Source organism: Pongo pygmaeus, chromosome 8 (genome assembly GCF_028885625.2).
Source record: "Pongo pygmaeus isolate AG05252 chromosome 8, NHGRI_mPonPyg2-v2.0_pri, whole genome shotgun sequence".
Taxonomy (NCBI): Eukaryota; Metazoa; Chordata; class Mammalia; order Primates; family Hominidae; genus Pongo; species Pongo pygmaeus.
The window spans coordinates 98,531,853-98,546,647 of record NC_072381.2 but is presented as its reverse complement, the minus strand read 5'-3'; the positions used below and the strand labels follow the sequence as shown (position 1 = coordinate 98,546,647).

The 14,795-nt window shown below is 44.6% G+C and overlaps 1 protein-coding gene across 2 annotated transcripts in view; it reads left to right on the top strand.

Moving 5' to 3' along the window:
* Positions 1–14,795, top strand: part of MYOF (myoferlin) — a 173,509-nt gene that overhangs the window by 64,931 nt on the left and 93,783 nt on the right. For both annotated transcript variants that reach the window (XM_063669988.1, XM_054435782.2), the window contains exons 6-12: positions 4,854–5,020; positions 5,677–5,805; positions 10,405–10,467; positions 10,551–10,601; positions 11,759–11,789; positions 12,297–12,412; positions 13,084–13,210. In XM_063669988.1, coding sequence (XP_063526058.1) covers positions 4,854–5,020; positions 5,677–5,805; positions 10,405–10,467; positions 10,551–10,601; positions 11,759–11,789; positions 12,297–12,412; positions 13,084–13,210 — 684 coding nt within the window. The remainder of the gene's footprint in view (positions 1–4,853; positions 5,021–5,676; positions 5,806–10,404; positions 10,468–10,550; positions 10,602–11,758; positions 11,790–12,296; positions 12,413–13,083; positions 13,211–14,795) is intronic.

The window sequence follows — 14,795 nt, the reverse complement described above, 5'->3', positions numbered from 1 at the left end:
ATGGAACCTCAGAATATGACCTCATTTGGAAACAGGGTCTTTGCAGATGTAATTAATTAAGATAAAGTCACACTAAATTCAGTGACTGTTGTTGCTTGTTTTTTTGTTTTGTTTTTTGAGACAGAGGCTCTCTCTGCCCAGGCTGGAGTGCAGTGGCATGATCTCAGCTCACTGCAACCTCTGCCTTCCAGGGTCAAGTGATTCTCCTGCCTCAGCCTCCCGAGTAGCTGGGACCACAAGTGCACGCCACCACACCTGGCTAATTTTTAAATATTTTTAGTAGAAACAGGGCTTTGCCATGTTGACCAGGCTGGTCTTGAACTCCTGGCCTTAGGTGATCCACCTGCCTCAGCCTCCCAAAGTGCTGGGATTACAGGTGTGAGCCGCCGAACCTGGCCCACTTGTTCTTATGAGAAGATGGGAGGACACAGAAGGAGAAAGGCCATGTGACCACAGAGGCAGAGACTGGAGTAATGCAGCCACAGGCAAGGCATGCTCAGGACTGCTGGGAGTCACTGGCTAGGAAGAGACAGGAAGGACTTTTTCCTCGAGGCTTCAGAGGGAGAATGTCTCTGCCAACATCTTGATTTTATACTTGTAAGGTTTGGAACTGTCAGGGAATATATTTCTTTCTTTTCTTTTCTTTCTTTTTCTTTCCTTGCTCTGTCACCCAGGACAGAGTGCAAGGGCATGATCATGGCTCACTGCAGCCTCGACCTCCTGGGCTCAGATGGTCCTCCCACCTTAGCCTCCCAAATAGCTCAGACTACAGGTGTGCACCACCACACCTGGCTAGTTTTTAACATTTTTTGCAGAGATGGGGGGTCTTCCCTATGTTGCCCAGGCTGGTCTCAAACTCTTGGGCTCAAGCGACCCTCCTGCTTCAGCCTCCCAAAGTACTGGGATTAGAGGTGTGAGTCCCTGCGCCTAGCCAGAGAATACATTTCTATTGTTTTAAGTCATCCAGTTTGTGGGACTTCCTACGACAGTCTTCAGAAGCTAATACAACCAGCAGCTTCCTGTTCAGTGGGTGATTCCTGACTTGGTGTGGCCCTCTGTGGTTGTGAAAGAGTTGCTCTTTGTAGATCCACTTGGCTGTGGATCACATTCAGGCCTGGGTCTCACGGACAGGGCCTGCCAGCACAACTGCTAGCATTTCACTCATGACACAACTTGCACATCAGGGTGTGTTTAACAGTGCCATAGGGTCCCCCTCATTCTTTGTGGAACCCGTAGCATTCTTTGTGGAGCCCATACCATTGTTTAATCCTCTGCAGCTTCCTGCCACATAAAGGGGAGGTTTCCTGCTTGAATATTCTTCTGCTGCAAGGCACAGAGGCTGGCTGTCACCATGGCTTAGGCTGGTTTCCTCTGACCCATCCCTTTAGCCTAAAATCTGAATAGCAGAAGACGTTCTTTGTTATCTGCAGGCTGATTCTAGAGCATCCATTGAGAATGTAATGAGTACTTGTCCAGAGTCCAGCATTGCAAAGGGGTATGATTGACCCCGACTTTTTCTCCTGCTTACTGCCTTAAACAATCACCAGCCTAAAGTGGTATAATTTATGGCAAGGAGGAAGTCCCACTTAGGCCCAGGATGATGGAAGGAAGTTCATCTTCGTTGTTTGGAGGAACCCAACAGCTATCAGCCCCAGCCATTGCTCGGTCCAGGACAGGTTTGCAGAGGGGAAGCGCCTGGCCCCCAGTGCTTCCCCGAGGCTGGTGCCAAGGTTGGGAAGAGCACCCCTTCAGCCGTCTGGGTGTTTTTTCCTGAGAGCTGTTCAGTAGTTTTTCCAAATGTGAAGGCACATTTGTGCCTGGGATCCTGTTGCCCTTCCCATTTATTTACTCATTCCACATTTATCAAGCACTTTCTATATACTTTATGTAAGGTGTTCTGTAAGGCCTGGGGCAGATACAAAGAAATAAAGGCAGGCTCCTTGCTTCTGAAATGCCTGGGAGTAGGGGAAGCCTATGGGTTGACAAGCAGGTGCAAGACGATGTGGCGAGGACTAGAAAGAACAATGTGTGGTGGGTAGGAGAGAGTGGGACTAACTCCATCTGGAAGAGGTGGGGAGGGCATGTTGGAAGACAGTATGTTTCATCTGAAACTTAAGAAGGAGAGGAACTTACCTGGTAGAGAGTAAGATGAAGAAGATTCCAAGACCTTGGATCCAGGTGCCGTAAGAGAGACAGCAGGTAAGCCCTTCTTTTGAAGTCTCTTCAAGAATAGGCAAGAGGAGGTCCAGACCATCTTGCAGAGGACAAAGATTCCTTATCTTTGACTTCCATGAGGTTTTCCCAGTAGCCTGAAAAAGATGTTGAAGTACTAGGAGCATAACATGTCCTTCACCTGCAGCCTGGTTTTAAACCCAGTTTTAAACCAGAGAGACAGCGTGAAAACCTGGTCCTGGTTTTAGCTCAGCTTCTAATAACTTAAGCACAGGCAAGTTGCCTTAGCTTTCTGGACCTCAGTTTTTCTGTCTGTAAAATGGGGTGAAGGGTAGGTTGGATCAAGGATCTCTAAGGTCCCTTCTAGGACAACATTCTGTGGGTCCATGGCTACTTGAAGGAAGTGTGAAGTGAGGATCTAGAGAGTGTTGAGTCAAAGGATCAGAGGACAGAGTAGGGAGTCATACTCAATGAGTAGGAGACAAAATCGGGCCCACAGAAGAACCCGAAAAAGTAGATCGGGGGAGGAGAGCTGCAATGATCTAAAAATATGCATATGAACACTGGTGTCCAGGGCTGTGGAAGATCCAATATGGAGATGCAGAAAAGGGCACTGAGCTTGGCAAAAAGAGGTGATTGACCTCTGTTCGAAGAACAGAAGCCGGGCTAGGATGGGTGAAGCATGAATGAATGGATGATGAGGAGCAGGGCCCACCCTGGGCTAAATTGCAAAGCAGTGCATGTGGAGGCCCCCTCTTCCCTTGTGGCTGCCTCTTCCTCACTTTGGGCCCCCTGCCTGCTGTGCTGCCCATGGACTGCTCCAGCGCCCCATCCCCACGTCCCCCATAGCTGGTTCCAGGAAGTGTCCTGTGCTCCAGAAGAAGCCCCTTCCAATTGCAATGGTCTCAATGGTTGTGTCCCTCCACAATTCACACATTGAAATCCTAACCCTGAAGGTGATGGTATTAGGCAGTGGGGCCTTTAGGGAGGCGATTAGGTCACAGGGCCAGAGCCCTCATGCATGGGATTAGTGCCATGATCAAAATGGGCTCAAGGGAGCTCCTTTGCTTCTTCCATCATGGGAGGCAGACAAGGCTCCAACTGCAAACCAAGAAGTGGGCCCTCACCAGACACTGAATCTGCCGGTGACTTGATCTTGGACTTCCCCACCTCCGGAACTGTGAGAAATAAATTTCTGTTGCCTAAAAGCCACCCAGTTTGTGGTATTTTGTTATAGCAGCCCAAACAGGTGAAGACACCAACCAAAACTGATTACACAGCAAAACTAAAAAATAAACAGTTAATGTATTGGGTGCTTCTGTATGCCAGATACTGTGCTAAAGGCTTCACCTATAGATAATTACACCTTTACAGTAACCCTGTGGTAAATACTATTATTTTCCCCTCTTTACAAATGAAGAAACTGAAGCTTAGAGAAATTAAGGAACTTACTCAGACTCACATAGCTTGAAAGTGGAGGGTGGGGAGTGGATTTGAGCCTAGGCCACATGGCTTCAGAGCCCAAGATTTCAAGAGCTATGCTACATAGTAATCTGATGAAACTCATTCATACCAGGATGTGAATGACTGACAGGTGACTGTCCGTGGAAATTAAATCTTTTTCATGATCTTGCATCGTAGAGAAGGAGTTTCAGAATCCAAAAGCAGAGGGTGGCTTTTCTTCTAGGCTCTCTTAGATTGTATTGTACAGATTACCAGAAGTTCTAACTCTTTGTGTATTAAGAAAAGAAAAGCTAAAGTTTGTCCGCGAGTTTCAAAGAGCTCGTGAATAAAAGAAAGGGGAGAGGTAGTAGGCAGAGTTGATTTTTGGTTTTTGGTTTTGTAGGGAGAGAAAGATCTGTGTCTACTTGAAGGCAGAGGAAAAGCTGCAATAGAGATGGAACCCCCGGAGGTACACAAGAGAGAGGAGACATTTGGGGAGCCTGAAAATAATCAGGAGGTAGTAGGATCTGCAAATATTCAGGAGGTAGTAGGATCTAATGCATGGCAGAGGGTTGAGATTTTCACTCTGCTGAGCAAGGTAAACCTTTTCCTGAGTGCAGAAGGAAGGTAGGGGGATAAAGGAGAGGACACGTGTGTGTTAAAGTGACAAACCAGGAGGAGGAAGGAAGAGCAAGATGATCACCTTGGTGCTTGGCAAGAAAATGAAGAGAGTTTCTCTTCTGCCATGAGGGTGGAAAGAGCAGTTATGAATTAGGAGGCTCAAGCAGGAAACAGACAGTGCAAATAGTTCACAAGTAGATCTCTAGAGAAAAGATCTGCAGTGGGAGGGATGGAGTTGAAGCTTATCATTGCAAGACTGCAGTGTTCCGTGACGTTTCTTCCTTTCTCCATCCTAACGCTAATGAGAACTCAGCAATCCCTGGCTGGGTCCGACGGTGCCATCTCCTCTCATTGTCCCTGTGATCTCTGCCATTCTCTTGGTCTCTTCGAAGGCAACCTGAGCAAGAGCCCCAATGTACTGTGAACACATTTTCCGAAAGAATTTTTCCAAGTCACAAGAAGTCCCAAGTTATTGTCACCAAGAGGATCTCCTTCACCTGCCACTTTAGGAACACTTAAAACATAATGGCAGACAAAACTGTGTCCTGGAAACCTGAGCCTTTGGACATTTACAGGATAAGGGCTATCCCTCACTGGGTTTCTTTCTGATATTTTAGGAGATGGGGAAGAAGATGAAGGTGATGAAGACAGGTTGGACAATGCAGTCAGGGTCCCTGGGCCTAAGGGGCCGGTTGGGACGGTGTCAGAAGCTCAGCTTGCTCGGAGGCTCACCAAAGTAAAGAACAGCCGGCGGATGCTGTCCAATAAGCCACAGGACTTCCAGGTAGGAACGGCCTGGTGTTCTGCTTCTTTGTTTAATCTTTATATTCCCATCTTCTGGCAATTGCAGTGATGTTTCAGTGGACCTATTCCAATGGACAATGGCTCAACCAGTAAAGAGAGATGTCAGTGTATAAACCCAGTAAGAAAAGCTCTCCATCTTTCTTCTGCAGGCATCAGTGGGTTTAGTCTAGCCAGCTGACGGTCTCCAGAGAAATAAAACTATAATTCTCCTTCCCTTTGGCAGAAGGAAAGAGCTAATCAAAGAATAGAAGCACAAATACTGTGTTTTTCACAGCTCTGGGCCCTGTCTTAGATTTGGGAGGCAGCTATGGAGTTAGTTCATCACTAGGCTCAGCAAGACCAGGTGCATGAATGGAGTCTGAGCAGTGACCTCCACCTGCCCTGCCCTTTCCCAGGCTGGCTTTGAGCGATTTCATCCCCACAGCTGCTCTTGGTCTCTATAACCCAACCCCAGTTCCCATCTTGGGAATGACCCTAGGCGGCTCCACCCAATTGGTAGCACCTGGTATACCATAAGGCTGCCCTGGCCTGGTGTTAGCAATCCTAATAGGTGAAGGAAATGAAGCAACACCTGAGGATCCTAAGGATCCCACGTGCTGGGAAAGGTTGGGTAACCATCCCCCTTCTGTGCTGCAGATCCGCGTCCGAGTGATTGAGGGCCGACAGTTAAGTGGCAACAACATAAGGCCTGTGGTCAAAGTTCACGTCTGTGGCCAGACACACCGAACAAGAATCAAGAGAGGAAACAACCCATTTTTTGATGAGGTAAAGGGGTTGAGAAGGCATGTTTCTGCTCATGAGTCCCACGGGGGAGGGAAACACGGGAGCGGCTTCACTGGTGAAGACACCACTGAGTTCCAAGTAGACATCACAGGAGCAAAACTAGGTGTGACCATGTGAACACACAGCAGGGTCTTGGGAAAAGCCCTAGAGTTTAAGCTTCATGGTAAACCCACTTCTGCATGTTGGAAAAGGAGAAATAGGTAAGTAACAAATATAGCTTTTTTTTTTTTTTTTGAGATGGAGTTTCCCTCTTGTTGCCCAGGCTGGAGTGCAGTGGCATGATCTCGGCTCACTGCAACCTCCACTTCCGGGGTTCAAGTGATTCTTCTGCCTCAGCCTCCCAAGTAGCTGGGATTGCAGGCATGCACCACCACACCCGGCTAATTTTGTATTTTCAGTAGAGACGAGGTTTCACTATGTTTGTCAGTCTGGTCTCAAACTCCTGACGTCAAGTGATCTACCCACCAACAAAGTGCTGGGATTACAGGCGTGAGCCACGGCGCCCGGCCAGCACTTATTTAAATAAAATTGTTCACTTGGGACAATCTAAAAGATATCTAGCTTTTAGATATCTAAAAGCTAAATGATGTGAAGATCCAAGGCTAAGCAGGTATGGGGGTACACACCTGTAATCCCAACACTCAAGAGGCTGAGATGGGAGGAGTGCTTGAGCCCAGATGTTCAAGACCAGCCTGGGCAATATAGTGAAATGCCTTTAAAAAAAAGAAAGTTACCTTGTCCCCTCTGTTTGTGGTTCTCAGAGATGCTGTTGCCTTTCTGGTGTTTTTGTGACAACTTCTTAGTGATCCCTTCCTGATGGATCCCTTCGACCCTTATGAGAGAGGATGTGATGTCTCCTAAATCTACCTTTGCTTATTCTAATTAGCGGGATGTCTCTGAGGGACAACTCTCTGTGACTAATCCAGTTTTTTAGAGGTATCAAAATGTACTTGGCTGCAAAAATAATATATGTTAAAGGAAAGCAGTTATTAGCACACAGGGGCTTTGTTTGTTTTGCCCCCCATAATGATAATTTTTTTTTTTTTTTTTTTTTGAGACAGAGTCTCACTCTGTCGCCCAGGCTGGAGTGCAGTCGCGTGAAGTCGGCTTACTGCAAGCTCTGCCTCCTGGGTTCATGCCATTCTCCTACCTCACCCTCCTGACTAGCTGGGACTACAAGCACCCACCACCACGCCCAGCTAATTTTTTTTTTTTTGTATTTTTAGTAGAGGTGGGATTTTACCATGTTGGCCAGGATGGTCTCGATCTCTTGACCTTGTCATCCACCCGCCTCAGCCTCAGCCTCCCATAGTGCTGGGATTACAGGCGTGAGCCACCGCACCCGGCCTTTTTTTTCTTTTTCTTTTTTTTTTTTTTTTGAGACAGTCTGCTCTGTTGCCAAGGCTGGAGTGGGGTGGTGCAATTTCAGCTCACTGCAACCTCCACCTCCCAGGCTGAGGCAATCCTCTCACCTCAGCCTCCCAAGTAGCTGGGACAACAGGCACACACCACCACGCTCAGCTAATATTTGTATTTGTAGTAGAGATGAGGTTTTGCCATGTTGCCCAGGCTGGTCTCAAACTCCTGGCCTCAGGTGTTCCGCCTACCTGGGCCTCCCAAAGTGCTGGGATTACAGACGTGAGCCACTGCGCCCTGCCTCCCATACTGAGAATTTAGCCTGTTCTATTGCCCTCTTTTATAACACTCCTCAAAAATACGTGATACCTTGACAATCATCTCAAATGCCACAAAACCCCATGACTGGGCTGTGGGGAGAAATGATATATTTAGGGAACTTTTCAGAGTCTTGGACAACTGTGCTGAGGAGACGTATTTCTGGGATTCCTCAGGCCTATGTCTCTTGCTCTGTTCTCCAGCTCAGGCCTGTCTTATCACACTTCCTCTTCATTCCCTACAGCTCTAATCCCAGCCCTGGCATTTGTCCTTTTTTTTTCCTATCTCTTTATTCAGAAAAGAAATGGTTTCTTCCATGCCGCATTTCTATTTCTTCCCCTTTGTTCAAACTGGCTTCCAGCTCTGCAGAAGACCTCATTTTCTTCTCACCTCTAACCTCTCCCCCTCAAAGGAATTGCAGACGACAGCAGGCAGCCAAGCACAGTAGTATACAGGTTCTCACGAGAGGTAGGGGCTGCACAGAGATGGGGCACTGGAAATGGACTTCAGGGAAGGCAGAGAGAGATTCACGTTGGAGGGCAAGACTGGATGGTGAGGGGAGGAGGCAAGATGCTGGATTACTTGGGCCTAACGCGTAAACCCTGTCTATGCATTGATAATGCAGGCTTCCTGTTGACTCAGCTACATTCCCAGGAGCCCAGCAAACATCTCCACCTTCCTCAAAATTTTCCCATTTTAATGAGTTTGAGGGGGATTAGATCTCTTGGCAAAAGAGAAGACCAGTACATTAATCAATAAAAAAAAATTTTACGGGATAGGAGAAACAAAAGTAGATGATAAAAACAAATATATATATAAAAGATATATATATAAACATATATATAATAAGATAACAAATTATATATATATAAAAGAGGTTTACTAAAAAAATTTCTAGCCTGGCCAGGCGTGGTGGCTCACGCCTGTAATACCAGCACTTTGGGAGGCCGAGGTGGGTAGATCATCAGAGATCAGGAGTTCAAGACCAGCCTGGACAACATGGTGAAACCCCATCTCTACTAAAAATACAAACAATTAGCCGGGTGTGGTGACATGAACCTGTAGTCCCAGCTACTCAGGAGGCTGAGGTAGGAGAATTGCTTGAACCTGGGAGGCGGAGGTTGCAGTGAGCCAAGATTGGGCCACTGCACTCCAGCCTGGGTGACAGAGCAAGACTCTGTCTCACAACAAAAATTTAGCCTGGCATGGTGATGGGTGGCTGTAATCCCAGCTACTCAGGAGGTTGAGGCAGGAGAATTGCTTAAACCCTGGAGGCGGAGGTTACAGTGAGCCAAGATCGTGCCACTGCACTCCAGCCTGGGCAACAGAGCAAGATCTGTCAAAAAAAAAAAAAAAATCCTAGCCTGTATATATCTTTTTAACCAAGTAATATTAAACTTGTTATCACCAATAATAGGAACAAAAATGATGTGGTGTCCTCATGTGATATAATGGAAGTAATCAACATCACCTGTGTCAAGTCTTGTCAAATGGCCAATTTGCATCCAACAGTGAGGAAACATTCACACAAATCTAGACTGTGGGATATTCTACAAAACAACGGGCATGGTGGCTCACGCCTGTAATCCCAGTACTTTGGGAGGCCAAGGCAGGAGGATCACTTGAGGCCAGTAGTTCAAGACCAGCCCAAGCAACATAGTTCTTCTCTATTTAAAGAAGAACAAAAGGCAAGGAAAAATACAAGAAACAAAAAAGGAAATAGTACTGTTCTATATTTTTATATAGCTTCCTTTTGGAAGCTAAGAGACTCAAAAACCAAATGCAACGTATGATCCTTGCATAGATCCTAGATTTCTTTGAAAAGCTAAAGTTTTTTTTGTAGGGATGATTGGAGAAATTCGAAAATTGACTCTGTTAGATGTTAAATTTCTTGGTTATGATAATGGTGTTGCAATTATATAGGAAGATGTCCTTGCTCTTAGGAGATGCGTGTAAATGTATTTTGAAGGGGTGAAGTGTCATAATATCTAGAGCTTTCTTGCAAATAGTTCAGTTTAAAAAAGAGAAAGATAAAGCAAATGTCCAAAAATGGAACAATTGGTGAACATAGCTGTAAGGTAGTATTTATTTTACCATTCTTTCAGCTGTCCTGTAGATTAGAAATATTCCTAAGTAAAAAGTTGGAGGAAAAAGTCTCGGTTGGAATAAGTGTTCAATCTTTTAGGATTAACATTTATTAGCCTAACATGGTTAAACCTCCTATATACCTAATATTCATATCCCAAGAATCAACCTTAAAATTAGCTTTTACAATGTGGTCAATATTGACTTTGCTGAGGCACTAACTTAATCTAATGGGAGAAATTGTCTTGAAAGGTGCTTTCTTGGAGTAAAATTAGAGTCACTAGACACTAATAGAGCTAAAGATATTAGAGAAATTTAAAACACACTCCAGGTCATGCCAGCTCTAAGCGCTCATTTTGGTAAGCTTTGCAGCATGAAGTCACCTTGGATCTTTTTCCTTTTTTTTTTTTTTTTGAGATGGCCTCTCACTATATTGCCCTGGCTGGTCTTGAACTCCTGGGCTCAAGCACTCCTCCCATCTCAGCTTCCTGAGTGTTGGGATTATAGGGGTATACCCCGATACCTGCTTAGCTTTGGATCTTTACATCATTTAGCTTTTACATATCTAGTCCCAGGTGAACAATTTTATTTAGTTAAGTAAATGCTGTATTTGATACTTACCCTTTTCTCCTTTTTCCAACATGAAGAAGTGGGTTTACCATGAAGCTTAAACTCCAGGCCTTGCCATGTGTTCACATGGTCAAACCTAATTTTGAATTTGTGTTTCGTATTTTTTAGGAGGGCCCCCAAAATTATAGCATCAGATCCCCCTAACCCAAATCCCCTGTTAACATTTAAACATCTGCTCTATTGTTTTGGCAGTTGTTTTTCTACAATGTCAACATGACCCCTTCTGAATTGATGGATGAGATCATCAGCATCCGGGTAAGGGTCAGCAAGTAGGAAGGTACTGCTCACTCACTGCCAGGCAAAGCCAATCATTTCTTCACTACTCTTCTTTCTTCCAGGTTTATAATTCTCACTCTCTGCGGGCAGATTGTCTGATGGGGGAATTTAAGGTGAGTGACAACAGTCTGCTTCATTCAACTTACAGAAAGATGAGAACTTTCCTAATAGAAATCTGATTCCTGTGTATCCATCTTGGTGGCATCTTGGGAATGTGTAAGGGTTCAGCATGATGACGCTTGCTGAAGGCTGCTTGGAGCTTGTCTATTTCCAAAGTATAACAGTGAACAGAGCTCTCAAAGCAAGATACCCTGAAGCTGCCATATCAGGCCCTTCCCAGGGTTGTATCTCTGGATGGAAGCAAATCAACTGCCACCAAGGGAAGGGGTGTTGACCATGGCAAGAGGTCCACCATCCACCTCCACTTACTGGGGGCCCCAGAGCTCCATCTGCAAAGCCAATTATGATAAATTCAGAGTGTGAAAGGAAAGCCAAACAAGGCAAGATGTTCAGGGTGCTTCTATAAGTAACTCTCACTGGAGTGAAAGGACAAATACTTGGTTGGCTTCTTCCCAGCAATTCTACTTGGAATAGGCTGCCTCTCCAAGAAAGGAGCACCAGTCATTAGAAGTCCTAGAGGATGATCTGGGTCAGGCAGACCTGTATTCATACCCTGTCTGCCACCAAGTAGCCACATGTCCCAGAGGAACTCAAACCCTCTGATCCTTAGTTTCTTCATCTGTAAAATGGGGTCATTGAGAAAATTAAATGAGATGGTATGTGTAAAGCACTGAGCACAGCACCTGGCACATTGAAGTGCCTGATCAATGGTTATATTAATAGTGGCATTAGCTGGAGGAGGAGAAGGAGGAGGAGGAGGAGGAGGAGGAGGAGGAGGAGAATTGGACAGGAAATTGGGCCAGGTGAATTTCTGTAGGATGACCAATGGTCTCACTTTGCCTGGGATTTCAGTGGTAAAACTGAGGATAACCCAGGCAAACTGGGTCATATTGGTCACTCTGCTTCCGTGGTCCCTTCCAGCCCTAAGACTAGCTCATTCATTCAATAGTGACTTACTGAGGGTCTTCCATGTGCCACACATCAGACAAGGCACTGGGGATACAGAGAAGATAAGATGGAAATGTTGGGTCTCAAGGAAATTTAAGTGTAATCAAGATGTGATATTTAAATATAATAATGATGGCTTCTTTAAAGTGACTAGACTGAATTTAAAATCTACTCAGACTACTTTTGATTATTGTTTTCCCAGATTGATGTTGGATTTGTTTATGATGAACCTGGTAAGTAATGTTCTCCCCATCAATATGAAGTCTTAAATTCATTCCTTCTAACTCTGAAGCTGATTCTAAGAATCAAGACAATTTGGGGGGATCAAAGAATTAAAGTCAAAGGAATTTTTTTTTAAATATTTTCTTAATGAGGGAGAGGAGAGGATGCTTAGTGGGAATAAATAACAGTAGCTTAGAACAAATGTCTAATTTTTTATGTTACCATTCAAAATAGATGATTTCTATGTTTTGTGAGGATATTTTGATCTTATCAAAATTAAATTATAAAACTAGTTGGTACAACTTAGTCTTGTTTGAGTTACACGAGGACAGAATGGTGGCGGTGGGGTGTAGGGAGAGTACAGAACAGAAGACGTGAAAGTGGACACTCATCTGGGGAATTTGGTGTGTCATGAAGAGGCTTCCAAGAAAATGCAGCTTATCTTATGGCAGAGGAATCACAGACTTATCAGTACCTCTTTAGCATGTCCCTTTCCTTTAACTCCTTCTCTGTTTTAGGCCATGCTGTCATGAGAAAGTGGCTTCTTCTCAATGACCCAGAAGATACCAGCTCAGGTTCTAAAGGTTATATGAAAGTCAGCATGTTTGTCCTGGGAACCGGAGATGAGCCTCCTGTGAGTCCCTACATTCTCTACTTTCTACACTTCTCACTAAAAAAGAAGGCCAAGGGTTAAGCATGTGGGCATGGGTAATTGTGAAATGGAGCACAGCTTCCCATCAGTACCCTCTGATTCCCCCTGTTCTTCAGAAGCTGTTCTTTTCTTCATCATGGAATTATTGTTCTAGCTTACTTAGACTCCTATCTGATGTCTATGAGTGAGCGTTTAATTGAGAATCGATGAATGTGTTTTTACAATGTCCTTGCATCATTAGAAAGACTGCTTTTATCTAGAAAGCATAACTTACTTGCAGAATTAGGCATTGCTACCTAAATAGTGACTATTCTAGGAAACTGGGTGGCAAACTGCAGAATATAAGTGGCCAGAGAGAAGTTGAAGGGACATCAGGAACACACACACACACACACACACACACACACACGCTCTTACTATTTGGTGCTCATAAAATGACAGAATGATACAAAAACATATGAGCATTGATTTTGTGGAGCAGTTTTGAGGTTGAAGGAAAACTGGTGGCTGATGGCAGGCTGAACTCTTAAGCCCCAAACACAGGAAATCCTAATGGAAACGATTCTGAATGGTTTCATTTTATAAGCATTAATTTGGCTTTTTCCAAGTGCTGCTTTTCTGTATGTATAATTTAAATCATGTGCCCCTAATAGCCTGAGAGACGAGATCGTGATAATGACAGTGATGATGTGGAGAGTAATTTGTTACTCCCTGCTGGCATCGCCCTCCGGTGGGTGACCTTCTTGCTGAAAATCTACCGAGCTGAGGACATCCCCCAGAGTATGTACTGATTTAATCTTGCCCCAGAATTGTCAGTTATCTGCGTGATGAGATGTGTTAAAAATCAAACTCTAATAGTGATTGGTGTCCCTATCGTATGTTTTTCTTCTGAAAGGGCTTCATGGGCTTATTTTCATTCATTCTGGCCCCATTGAAAGCTACCTGAGCAGGCTCATGGCACAGCCAGTGGTTGCTGATCGTGTTCCTTGTTGAGTACCTGCCTTTGGCCCATTTGACTGTCTTGCTGTTCTATATTTTCTCTTATTCTAGAGGATGCTAAAGAGATATGAGCAGTCAGCACTTCCAACCCCTTTTATCCCAAATGAAAATGTGAACTGTTATTATCAAATCAAGGTGTTTGCTATCCAGCTATAAAAAAAATAGCAGAAATTAACTGGGAATGGTGGCGGGTGCCTATAATCCCAGCTACCTGGGAGGCTGAGGCATGAGAATCACTAGAACCCAGGAGGCGGAGGTTGCCGTGAGCCACACCACTGCACTCCAGCCTGGGCAACAGAGTGAGACTCCATCTCAAAAAAAAAAAAAAAAAAAAAAAAAAAAGAAATGCTGAGCAAAGGGTAGTAATGTCCCAATGACTAGAAGTCTGCCACTATTGTATAATGAAATATATTCAGCAAGAGACTGGTTGCATTTAAGGGATGGCGTCTAGTGATTCCATTTATAGGAACTAGTCTGGTTATCCCTCTGTCACTGCTGATGGCCCAGCCTCCTATTTGCCTTGCTGGGCCTGTCTGGTTCCTGCTGGGCTCTGGGACATGGGACCCTTCTCCAAGTCCCCAGGAGGCTGCACCCACTATACAGGCCATGGGTCTCTTCAGGATTCGCTGCTTTTCTTGGGAATCCTTTTCCTCTTTTAAGATCCTATGGTCTTAAAAGATGATATTGTAGGGCCTCCCCATACCCACCTTTCTCTCAAAAATGTGTCAAATGGGCCGGATGCAGTGGGTCATGCCTATAATCCCAGCACTTTGGAAGGCCAAGGTAGGAGGATTTCTTGAGGCCAAAAGTTCAAGACCAGCCTGGGCAACATAGCAAGACCTCTGTCTCTATTTTTTTTTAAAAAAAAAGAAAGAAATATATAAAGTAAAGTAAATAAATTAAAATCCTGATCTCTATTTGCTTTTTAGCTTAACCAACTATAGATTGTTGTTGATTAAATATATTATTTGTGATTATGCCAAATTTTCTTGAATTTCTCTGAGAAAGACTAGGACTATATCATTTTGACCCAGAGCACCTTTCTCCCGATTGAAAGCAGGCCTGAGTTTGAGAATCATCTTTTACTCTCACTGAATGAACTTTATTGTATTTTTTTCCTCCATAAAAGATCAAGTTTTTATTTTATTTTATTTTATTTTTGAGATAGAGCCTCACTCTGTCACCCAGGCTGGAGGCTGGCATACACTGGCTTGATCTTGGCTAACTGCAAGATTCAAGTGATTCTCGTGCCTCAGCCTCCCAAGTGGCTGGGATTATACGCATGTGCCACCACACCTGGCTAATTTTTGTTTGTTTGTTTTGAGACGGAGTCTTGCTCTGTCACCAGGCTGGACTGCAGTGGCGT